General features: G+C 43.5%; 1 protein-coding gene across 3 annotated transcripts in view; it reads left to right on the forward strand.

Moving 5' to 3' along the window:
- The window catches only part of METTL17 (methyltransferase like 17), an 82613-nt gene that overhangs the window by 8244 nt on the left and 61403 nt on the right, over positions 1–12966 (forward strand). For all 3 annotated transcript variants that reach the window (XM_040416758.1, XM_040416756.1, XM_040416757.1), the window contains exon 2: positions 12700–12853. In XM_040416758.1, the coding sequence (XP_040272692.1) occupies positions 12700–12853 (154 nt within the window). The remainder of the gene's footprint in view (positions 1–12699; positions 12854–12966) is intronic.

Raw genomic sequence — 12966 nt, forward strand, 5'->3', positions numbered from 1 at the left:
ATCAGATACTGATGACCTATCCAGAGGATGTGTCCTAGGAGCAGCTCAGCCCCATAGAAGTGAATGGGGCTGAGCGCAATATCAAGCACAGCCGCTATACAATGTGCTTGGTGAGCACTGAGCAGGCTGCGGTGCTCACAGAAGCGCTGGTGCCTTCTCAGACAGCTGATCGGAGGGGGTCCCAGGTGTCAGATACCGATGACCTATCCAGAGGATAGGTCATCAGTATTAAAATTGTGGAAAACCTTTGTAAATGTACACCTTACTAATCTCGTTGTGTTTGGTGCAACTAATCTGACACTGTGATCCGGAGGTGCATCTGACAGCGTCTGTGCAAGATTTGGAGAGAAAGGTTTGGAAGGTAAGAGGAGGAGCAGACATCAGGGAAAAGAATTTTGAAAAGTAATGTCTGTCCAGCTGGGCACTTTGGATCGGTTTTGCATATAGTTAAAAGTTCTTTTTCTGGTCATTCCAGGCACAGCAAGGTGACTTACAGGTATGATCAGATTGGTGCTTCAATGTACTACTGACCACTGCAGGTAGTTTTATTACTGAAAAATGACTAACAGACTAGCACAGAAGCAGCCAGTGAGGTCTGGCACTGCTGGACCCCCATGACTACAGACTTTCAGACGCAGGCAGTTTTTAGGAAAAAAAATTCCATTCCATACACCATGACGGCCACAATGAGAGATAACCCTTGACCTCTGTAGGAACAGGAATACACAGAGTTTAAATTGCCGTGACCCCTCCTCCCCCTCAGTGTTTTTCCTGCCCCTACGGGGTTAGGTCGCAGAGAGAGTCCTCTCGGTGGGGAGGTGAAGTTACCAGGATTTACCTTCATCCCCTGCTGCCTTCCAGCAGCAGGAGCTAAGGCTGGGCAGCAGTGGGCAACGTGGACACTCGCCCCGGCTTATGCTGGGACCTGTGCTCCTTTCTGTTTCACGGTCTCCCCTCCACTTCGGGTTGGAAGCAGACCGCTGATGCCGGATCCATGTGGGATGACGTCTCTCTGATCTTACGGTCGGCAGGCGGGGGGAGGCGGCGCCTGGGCGCAGAGCTGATGACGCGCCAAGATGACGTCAGGAACCATGAAGTGTTTAAAAAGTGACGCTAATGCAGCATGGAGCTGTACATCTTCGCCACTATGTCCACTCCTGAGGCGCCAGCATCCCGTCAGGAGGGTTCTGACCCCTCTCCGGCTGCTCCTACCGTGAGTTCCCCTAAGGGGAAAATGGTTATTCTTATTTCTATATATATTATGAAGAAATATGCTGATATTTGGTTGCTCTCCTTTACTCATTAGGGTACAAAAGATACAAAATCTAAGTCTAAATCCTTAAAGTGCGCGACCTGTGCCAGGAGACTTCCTGATAACTATAATAAGAAGTTGTGCAAAAAATGTATTTTTGACGTCTTAAAAGAGGAGCAACCATCTATCCAGTCTGAGATGAAATCATTTATCCAGGATGAAATTTAATCTTCACTAGCATCTCTGATTACTTCTAGTACGCCTATCCCGCCTGCCAAAAAACCTAGACTATCCATTCAATCCTTCTCTGAGGCCTAGGACATTGATGAGGATACCTCTACCTCTAGACGAGTACTCGAGGAAGAACTTTTCTTAGAGGGTGAAATCATAGAGGATGATAAAAAATACATTTTTTCCTCGGATAAAATGGAATATTTACTGAAAGCAGTTAGGTCTACCATGGGCATAGAGGATAATCCCAGACCTCGTACGGTACAGGACGAGATGTTCGGGGGTTTACGTACTAATAGAACTAAAGTATTTCCCATCAATGAAAATATCAAAGAAATGATATTGGATGAGTGGATTGATCCTGAAAAAAGAGTAGGGGTATCCAAAGAATTCAGGAACAGACTTCGATTCGATCAGGCTGAGTGTAAAATCTTTGAAATATCTAAGATTGATATTCAGGTGGCAAAGTTAGTCAAAAAGACAGCCTTACCATTCGAAGACGTATCACAACTTAGCGATCCAATGGAGCACAAAGCAGATTCGTTATTGAAGGCTTGGGAGTAAAAGCCAACATTGCTGCTACATCCATCGCAAGGGCCATGTACTTCTGGTTGTCAGAATTAGAAGATCCCCTAAAGAACAAAACCCCCAGAGAAGATATCATAAATTCCTTACCATTGTTAAAATCAGCAACAGCTTTTTTATCAGATGCCTCAGCTGAATCAGTACGCTTTGCCCTTTCCAATGCAGCTAGAATAGCTTTATGGATGAATGCATGGTCAGGGGATAAAATTTGTTTTCGGGCCAGTGTTAGATAAAATACTGGAAAAAGCGGCTGATAAAAAGAAGGGGTTTCCGGAGGAAAAAGAAATAAAGAAAAGGCCCTTTCATCAATTCTCTTTACAATCCAGGCCCTACAGGGGTAAAGGTAAAATGGGTCGCTGGAGCTACCCAAAAGGTGGAAGGATTCATTCTTAATCTCCAAAACAGACAGAACAATAAACAATGACGCCAAAGTGGGAGGCAGGTTGAAGAGTTTTCTATCTCACTGGAATCGGGTTACGTCAAACCCATGGGCTCTAAATATCATAGCTCAGGGCTACAGAATAGAAATCTCCAACACCTCCAGAAAAATTCTCTATTACCACCCAAAACAGAAGTGTAGGGGAATAAATTTGGCAGGGTACTCAGGACTCACTCAAATCAGGAGTAGTCATAAAACTGTCAGACTCCGAAAAGGGAAAGGGATTCTACTGAGGTCTCTTTCTAGTCAAAAAACCCGATGACACATTCCGCACAATAATAAACCTAAAGCCCTTAAACAGATCCATAACATACATAAGATTCAAGATGGAATCAATCGCATCTACGATTCCGCTGATTTCAAAGGGTGCCTTTATGACGTCAGTAGATCTAAAATACGCCTACTATCACATACCGATTCATCGGGCCTCCCAGAAATATCTAAGATTTGCAATAAAAGATCCTGGGGGACTCCTCCACCACTTTCAGTACGTAGCCCTCCCCTTTGGCATCTCATCAGATCCCAGAACATTTACAAAACTAGTGGAAATGATCGCCTTTCTGCGCAGGAAGGGAATCAATATCATCCCTTACCTAGACGACTTCCTAATAATTGGCATTTCAAAAGAAGAAACCTTCAGGACTACAGAAGTAGTTTTAAGTACCCATTCAGGTTTAGGATGGGGGATAAATCGGAAAAAATCAATACTCAGCCCATCTATAAAAATAAGGTTCCTGGGCGTAGAGTTAGATTTTGTATCCCAAACAACCTATCTACCCCAGGATAAAGTAAGATCTCTCAAAAACAAAATAAGTCGCATTCAAAAATCTCACAGGTGTTCCATTCGGGTGGGCAATGAGCCTTTTAGAAAACTTAAAGGGCTTCTGTCACCCCACTAAAATCTTAATTTTTTTTTTGGCTAGTTAAATTCCTTATACTGTGATATATAAATATATAATGCTCTTACTCACTTTCCTTCAGCAGTTTCTTAAAAAAACAGACTTTTATAATATGTAAATGAGCTCTCTACCAACAAGTAGGGCGGTTACTTGCTGGTAGCAGCCGCATCCTCCTTTCATAAAGACGCCCCCTCCTCATGTTGATTGACAGGGCCAGTGAACGTGCTCATCCTCTGGCTGGCCCCGTCTGCGTTCAAAATCTGGCGCTTGCGCCGTACTTGTCTTCAGTCGGCGCAGGCGCACTGAGAGGAGGACGCTCGCTCGGCCGCTACTTCCTCAGTGCGCCTGCGCCGGGTGTAGATGTGACGTCATCGGCGCAGGCGCATTGAGGATGGAGCGGCCGAGCGAGCGTCCTCCTCTCAGTGCGCCTGCACCGACTGAAGACAGGTACGGCACAGGCGCCAGATTTTGAACGCAGACAGGGCCAGCCAGAGGATGAGCACGTTCACTGGCCCTGTCAATCAACATGAGGAGGGGGCTTCATTATGAAAGGAGGATGCGGCTGCTACCAGCAAGTAGCCGCCCTACTTGCTGGTAGAGAGCTCATTTACATATTATAAAAGTCAGTTTTTTTAAGAAACTGCTGAAGGAAAGTGAGTAAGAGCATTATATATTAATTAATCGCAGTATAAGGAATTTAACTAGCCCAAAAAAAAATTATGACTTTAGTGGGGTGACAGAAGCCCTTTAACCGCATGCATAAACTCGGTTCCATGGAGTCAGGCCCATACAAGAATCATGGATCTTGAAAAAATTGGACAGGAAGCAGACGTCCTTAGACAGGATGATACAGGTACCATCGACAGTCAAAATGGATCTGGACTGGTGGAAGGAAGAGGAAAAGCTACTCCTAGGCATAAATTGGCTCAAAATCCCAGAGGCTCAGGTCATAACAAATGCCAGCTCTTCAGGCTCGGGTGCAAAGATAGGCAACCAGTTTTTCCAGGGAGACTGGCCAAACAACCAAAAAGGAAGATCCTCAAATTTCAGAGAACTGAATGCAGTCCTTATGACACTTACAGAAGCAGTAGACCTATTAAAGAACAGGCATCTGAAAGTCCTCTCTGACAACATCATCACAGTGGAATACCTAAAACACCAAGGGGGCACAAGGTCCGATTCACTGGGGGAAGTAGCAAAAAGAATATCTTCCTGGGCGGAAACAAATATTCTCTCTTTAACAGCAGTCCATCTAAAAGGGGCAGAGAACCTAGAGGCGGACTTCCTAAGTCGGAGGAAAATAGATCCAGGAGAAGACCTTAAACAACGACATATTTTACAAGATCACTGTCAGGTGGGGATTACCAAAGATGGATCCGTTTGCCTCCAGGGAAAATGCCCAGATTCAACACTTCTGTTTAATGAATCCAAGAGACAGACCATGGGCAATAGATGCTTTATCAATAAGATGGGAGTGGGACCTAGTCTATGCGTTTCCACGCTTACAGCTGATTCCTCGCTTACTGCAGAAATTACAGAAAGAAACAACAACAATGATCTTGGTAGCTGGCCAAAAAGAAGCTGGTTCTCAATCCTGAGACAGTGGGCATTAGAAGAACCGTGGAAAATACCCTACAGGGAAAACATGCTCTATCAGGGCCCGATAAACCACCCAAACCCCCAGATCTACAATTTGGCGGTCTGGATCCTGAGAGTGAATCACTAAAAAGACAAGGCCTTTCAGACAAAGTAATCCTTACCCTTAAAGCTAGTAGGAAGAAAATTACATCAGCCATTTATCTCAAAGTCTGGAGAAGATTTTGCAGTTGGCTAGGGGAGGAGCATCAGAACACTTCCTCTCAGCCGATTAATAAAATACTAGACTTTCTGCAAAATGGGCTAGAAATAGGCCTGAGGCCAAGTACCCTCAAAGTCCAAATAGGCCTGAGGCCAAGTACCCTCAAAGTCCAAATATCGGTCCTGCAGACAGGACCTTTTCTCCCATCAAAAATAATGGAAACATGACGGAATGGATTCAAATTAAACATAACTGATGCTAATAGTACACCACTGAAATCAGTGACATCATTCACATCTGCCTCAGAAGCTCTGTCAGGCGCCTCCATTGCATACTCTGTTCAGGAAAAATTGCAGCATCATCTTCAGTTTTTCACGCAGGGCTGGTCCATTTAAGTCAATGGGTCAGTGACATCTTTGTTTATAAGCAGTGGGTGTAGAACCACTGCAACAACAAACCTATTTGACTTTGGGCTAGCCCAAAGGGCATTATCCTGGCAGTTCCCTGGTTTTCATCATTTAACCCCTATACATAGATCTGGCATTTGCTGCAGGGGTGCCACCAGGCCGCTATCTCTTGTGGTTGGCTGCTAACCCACAATGGTCAGAGACACTAGTACAAAGCACCAAGTGGTCAGGCAATACTCGTAGCCAGGTAACAGGCAGAGGTCACGGCAGACAGCAAAGGGTCAATACGGTACACGGGCTAAGATCAGGTGAGAAAGTAGAGGGTCAGAGTTGGTAAACAAGCATAGGTCGGTGCATGGGCAGACAAACAGAACAGCACAACGTTTACTACGTACTTGCTGGCTAGATAACCTAAAGCTTAGACACCCTCCTTTAGGAGAAGGTGCCTTAAATACGCTAAGGTGACCAGCCATTGACTGGAGGAAACTAGAGTGTCCAAACTAGAGTGTGTTGGCCTTTTAAGAGCTGGAGTGCATACATGTACTCACTCTAGGGTTTTCATAATATCAAGAATAAGCCTAACAATCAAAAGGCTATTACTTAGGCATTATACTGGAAACGTGGAGCTGAATTTATCATTAAAGTATGCCACTTAGTTGTGTAAAAAAGTAAACGTTTGTGACTTTTTCAACAGCACTTGCGCAAAAATGTTTGCGCTAGTGCTGTTACTCCACCGGCCTGGCCCTGTCCACTATCCCGAAAACACATGAGGGAGGAGTTAGGGCTGGTGGCCCCGCCTCATTTACCATCTACGCTGGTTTTCTGGCGTAGAAGAACTCTGAACCCTGGGTGGCGTAGATCTCAGTTCAGGCGCATGGACTACCGGATGCTGCAACTAATTTATGATGAGGTGTACCCATTGTCATAAATCAGGGGCAGCATTTGGCAGTGTGCCTAGTTATCACAGTCCACTGTATGCTTCTGAGCTATGATAAATCAGGGCCATAGTCATTTTCTGTTAGTTGTTGATAGGGATAGATTACAGTTCAGTGGAGCAAAACAGTGGAGCAAATGTGGTTTGTTAACATTGAGTAGAATAGGAAAGGTCCTTTATGTTGCCAGAGTAGACCTTTTGTTGCATGCTAGGTTGTGTGGATGACCATAGTTTACAGTTGTGGTGGAAGGAGTAAGAGAAGGCATTTGATGCTATTACCTTTGCATAAATTTTGAGATTGACATTTAGGAGGGAAGATGGGTCTGACATTATCTGGAGTGTCAGAGGGGGGGGGGGGGCTTAAGGATAGTTAAGTTGGTAGCTTTAAGCATATCCATGGGAAACTGGTCTTCTGCTATTGCTAAGTTATGCTTACATAAATGAGGCACTAGTGAGTAGGTATGTCTTGAAATATTGATGAGAAAAGCCATCTGGCCCCGGAGACTTGCCCAGTTTAATGGATTATATAGCATTAATGACTTCTATCTCAGTTATTTGGGTGTTTTTAGGGAATTAGGTTGTTCAGGCTTTAGAGTTGGTAGCTGTATTAACCCCTTAGTGACCACCCATATGCCTTTTTACGGTGGTGACTAAGGGGCCTTAGGCTGGGCCACCGCTTTTTTACGGCGGCCCAGTCTAAGCGCTGCACAGGTACCCCATGCAGCGGGGAGCGGGGACCCGGCTCTCACATGAGAGCCGCGGCCCTGCTCTAACAGCCCGGTCTGGCAGAAGTGCCGATCTGGGCTGTTTAACACTTTACATGCTGTGGGCAGTGGCGCCAGCCGCATGTAAAGTGCTGACAGAGGGAGCGGACTCCCTCTGTCTCTCATCTACACCCCGCAAATGTGATCGCTGGGTGCCGATGTGTGTGTGTGTGTGTGTGTGTGTAAAGGATGCCTGTGGTCTGATGTAGGCCCCAGACCAGCCTTGAGTCATTTCCAGCAGGCTGCGCCTCTCTGGCGCAGCCTGCTGGTCAATGTCAGAATAGCCTTGCCATTAAAATGCAATGCACTATAGGGATAGTGCATTGCATTTTAAAAGCAATCAAAAAGCTGTCTGTTATAGTCCCCTTGTGGGACTATTAAGTGGTAAAAAAAACTAATTTATTCAATAAAAAAAACTTTTAAAAAAAATTAAGATTTTTTTTCCATTGAAAATACGCTTTTCAATTTAAAAAATTGCACAAAAAAATCTTCCCCATATGTTAGGTATTGCCGCGTCCGTAATGACCCAGAATACATAAATATCACGTAAATTATCCCCTATGGGGAATGCGTAAAAAAAAAAAAGACAGAATTACTAATTTATTCTTAGTTGCCACAGAAAAAACTTAATAACAAGCGATAAAGCTCCATGTATTTTTTTTATGAAAAATACAAGTCGTCCCCCAAAAATCAAGCCCTCACACAACTCCATATAAAAAAATATAAAAAAGTTATGGATCTTGGGAAGTGGCAATGCAAAAACATTTTTTTTCTTTAAAAAAAAAGTGTTTTATTGCAAAAAAGCTGTAAAACGTAAAAAAATCGTAATCGTACTGACCCAGAGAATAAAGATATTATGTTATTTTTACCGAAATATGAACGCCATAAAATTTATAACGTAAAAACGCAGTGGCAGTATTGCTGTTTTTCCCATCTCACTCCCAGAAAGAGTTAATAAAGTTAATCAGAAAGTTATGTGTACCCCAAAATGATGCTACAACTTGTCCGGCAAAAAACAAGCCCTCATAAAGCTATATAGACGGAAAAATAAAAAAGGTATAGCTCTTGCAACGAGACGATTAAAAAAAGGAAGAAAAACGCTTGGTCAGTAAGGCCCAAAACAGGCGGGTAACTAAGGGGTTAAATTTAGGAGAGGAAATTTTGGCTGGGGGGGGGGGGTATTTGGACTTGTGTGGAGATTTTAGAGGATGTGATAATTATTACTAAGTTCATCATCTAGCTCATGTCGGTTTGTTATTTGTTGACCTAGAATGCAGGAAAGTTATTTTGAATTTAACTTTGTCCACTTTTACTCTTTTCGCCATCAATTTACTGGTTTTATCGTAAGGACATTTTCAGTGTTTTGATTTATCAGAGGTCGTTACGTGCTTTTGTAGCAAGAGTTTAGCTTCTTTTAATTGCGTTAAAAGCTGTGGGGTGTGGATTGCCTAGTGTTGGCCCTCAAGCATAGCTATTCTCGTTAAAAGGTCATTAACTTCTCTTTGTCGAGACTTGTTCAGATGGGCTGTTTGTTGAATCAGGAGGCTCTGCTTTGTGTTCGTTCCACAAGGAGAAATAGTTGGATACAGACTGAGCATAAAGCGCAAAAAACTTCTGCAGATCAGCAGCTACTTTATCGCTAATCAGTTTGAGTGTCAGCATATAAATGTTGATTTGCCACATATGTGTTGTGGTTGGGTGACATAGAGTCAGAGTGATAGGTGCGCTCTCTTGAAAGGTCTACTAAGACCCCTGGCATTGAGTGACAACATCTTAAGCGACATTGTTACAGACTACTAGTATGCTATCTGGTAAGGCCTGTTTGGTGAAGATAAGTATTTGAACAAAGCATAACATTGCTCTATGAAACAGCACACAAGTAAAACCTAAAACCTTTGAACATTAAAGTTTCTAAAGGTCATAAGTGGAGCAAATAACCAAAATGTAGTCTAGAAACTGAGCAGTGGATGAGTCTGCGCAAACAGTTGGAGGTTCACAAGAAAGGTGTCATGAAGTACCTCACCTGTTTCTGGAGGAAGTATGCCCCTCCATAGTGGTTCTGCTTTGTAGAGGTAGTAAGAGTCAAAGACAGGTCCCATTGTTCGAGGCGGTCCAGGCCAATTTTCACTGTTGGGATGATGTGCGTGGTGCAATTTCTGGAGAGAATGATCTTTGTTGAAAAACCCCATCTATATGGGATGTTATAGTAGTAGAAAGATTGCATTATTGAAAAAGACATCTCCTGGCCTGGATAGTTGACTGGGAGAGATCTGCAAACACTGAGATTGACTTGTAAGGGTCCGACAATCTTTGTAATTTCCTAGAGACTGCATGAGTTGTTCTTTTATATGGAAAAAGTTAATGCGTGCAATAATATAAGGAGGAACACAATCTGGGAGATTCTTCGATTTTGGTAATATATGAGCCCGTTCTATAATCTTATCTGACCCAGGGGTGTGGGGAAGGACAGTGTGGATAAGCTAGTGGAACTGTTTCAAGGATGCCACAGAACTTCCAATTCAGATTCCAATTCATATGTCAGAGTAGTAAGGGTGTCCACAAGATCATTATGCACAAAATTCCCGCACCTTCCCCTCTGTATGATTAATGCGTTCGCCAAAGCTGTCAATGGTTGATGAAAAATTTGTAATGCCTGAGTATTATCCTTAAAATAGATCAGTGTAAAGCCAGCATTAACTCTTTCAAAAAAGTCTCAGAAGTGGCCTGATGCATTGTATGAATAGCTTTTAGGACATCCTCTGAATTCCCACTGCCAGTTTGTTGAATTGTGGTAAATAACAAAATCTTGGAATGCGCTTTTAAGGCTTGTTTTTTATTTGCACTTTTTTGGTGCAGTTTTTTTGAGTGGATAAAAAGAGTAGAGTCTTTGTTTTAATAACAAAAAACAGCTATAAAAACTGTGTAAAAAGGCAACTTAAAGGGGCTATCCCATGACTAATTTAAAAAAGAAAATCAGACACCATATAGGACCTGACAATCTCTTTCTAACAAAGCTAGAACCAGCCCTGTACCTCACATGGATCCAGAGATCTCCCTATTCATTGCTCTGCTAGATTGATATCAAGCTGAGAGCTCAAGGGGAGTGTCTTTTCTGTTGTAGCTAAGGAGGCGTGTCTCAGCTCTCCCTATCACAACTCTGGAGGCAGGTGAAGGATGGAACTGAGCATGTGCCGCGTTCTCAGTGAGCAGGTGAAAGAAATAAGAAAAAAACTAACTGCAGGTATAGATACATTTTATTTAATAACTCGGTGGCTATACTAAATTTTTAACTACATGTAATTACAAAAGCATTCAGATCCAGGTGCTGGTTTGAAAACCATTGGATAGCGGCTGTACTTGGTATTGTAGCTCAACCCCATTGACTTGAATGGGACTGAGCTGCACCTAGGCCACGTGACCGATGAACATTACTAGGGTTGTTTTGATACCAAAATTTTCATTCTGTTTCGATACCATAAAAAAGTATTGCGATACTCGATACCATCCGGTACCACGCAAAAAAAAATAATATTTAACACGCAGTGGCCCATAAATCGACAGTACCCTGCCTCCCTCCGCGCGTTCACAGGCGCTCGATGTAAGTGTTCAAAGTGCAATCTGGTTCACACATGCGTGGTGGCCCGTAAATCGACTGTACCCTCCACTCGCGCGTTCACAGGCGCTGAAAGTAAAATTACGGTACCCAGGTTGGTTGTTCCTCCCCTACCTGCGTGCGTCTCTCCCTCTGCGCGTTCACAGGCGCTGAATGTAAAATTATGGTACCCAGGTTTCTTGTCTGCAGGCGCCAACACGCCTTCTTTTCAGCCAATCTGGTGCCGACGATCCTCCCTCCGCGCGCGTTCACAGGCGCTGAAAGTAAAATTATGGTACCTAGGTTGGTTGTCCGCAGGCGCCATCAGGCCTTCTTTTCAGCCAATCTGGTGCCGACTTCAACTATCACACCTCATTTTCAAGCGGTACGTCATAGCGGAAGTGACGAGGGTACCAGATTTTAACAGGTACCATAATTTAACGGAACACCGGCAATGTGTTTCTGCCGCCGTCTGCATTTGTAATGTATTAAACGTTAGTTATCATTGGTGGTGCAGTGGCCACAGCCCCTCCCCTCCTCCTCCGTCCCTCTGCGCTCTCATTGGAGGCAGCAACAGCAGCATAGGGGGGAGAGAGAGACTGCTTCCTTCTTCCCTGTGCTGCTGAGGGAATATGGCGCACGCTGAGAGCAGTGCCATCCATATTCTCTGATACTGGGCTGTGTAGTAGCACAGCCTAGTATCGATAAAAGACAGATACGATATCGGGCTAAAAGTATCGATTAGGTATCGAAAGTTCGATACCCGAAACAACCCTAAACAACCCTAAACATGACATCACTGGTATAAAAAGAGGCCACGCCGCTCACTGGAGTGCTGCAGCCTCTTCAAAACAGCAGGGGTGCTGGGAGTCAGACCCTCACCTATCTAATATTGATCACCTATCCTAAGGATAGGCCATCAATATCAGAGTCTTGGAAAGCCCCTTTAAGTCACATGTGGGTTTTGCTACATAGTTTGAGGTTGTGCAACAGAAACCTCACCACAATTGCTTTGTCTGCATAGCTACGAAGTATGCCCGTACACAATGTGACTCAGCCGCAGAATCTGCATGCCGAATACTTGTACATGCTGTTTGAAACAATAGCACGTACAGGTGCTACCTGGTAATCTGCAGGAGGATCACTTGTCTGGGTCTCATCATGTAAAGAGAATTGTAGATTTCCCCTGGTTGAAATCCAATCAGGTAATCACAAGGTCATTAGTAGAAGACTACATTGAAACAAATGCTGCATGTTTTTATTTAATAGTGTGTGTATTGGGGGAGGGGGGGCATGGTGGGATCTTTTAATTGGGGCAATGCAATGTGGGTACTTGGATTTTCTAGAGGTTAATATACGGATCCTGAATACATTTATGTGCATGAGCCTTAAGGGCTATGTACACCTTCAGGGGAAAAAAAAATTATGATTGCATTTTACTCATTTAGGGCTAAAAATATTTTTTTCAATTGGTCTTTATTAAAAATATTGAGCCGTTGTGACATAAGGTCTGATCTTGCTAGTAGAGGATCTAACTTCTGAACAGAGAAAAGGACTCCATATTTAAAAAAAAGACCAACTGAAAAATAGATTTTCAGCTCATAATGAGTACAATGCACTAATTGCCCCCAAAGCTGTTCACAGCCTTTAAAGGAATGGCCCAGTTAGAACATTTTTCTTTTGTTGAATTTTTTTAGCTAGAAAACATGGCCAATGCAAAAGCTTGTGTGTCACTACTCTTTGAAAGTCTTCTGTAGCCGAAACTAACACAACAATTCAATATTTTGCACTAAAACAGGCACTTAGTTCGGTGGCCACGGCGGTGCCTCAGATTGACAACTCCTCGGATTTCCTGTCTCGAGTTCCTCATCGGAAACATCCTGGAATACTACATATGAATATGGCTCAATTGCCAAAGGAGGCTCAAGATGCAGTTCAGATCTTATTACGAAGTATGTATATTTATATACATACTTATTACGAAGTATGTATATAGTTTACGTGTGTGTTCCGCAAAATGCGGTACTTGTGTTTTGCGGATCCGCAATTTGCAGACCGCTAAACA

Source organism: Bufo bufo, chromosome 2, assembly GCF_905171765.1.
Source record: "Bufo bufo chromosome 2, aBufBuf1.1, whole genome shotgun sequence".
NCBI lineage: Eukaryota > Metazoa > Chordata > Amphibia > Anura > Bufonidae > Bufo > Bufo bufo.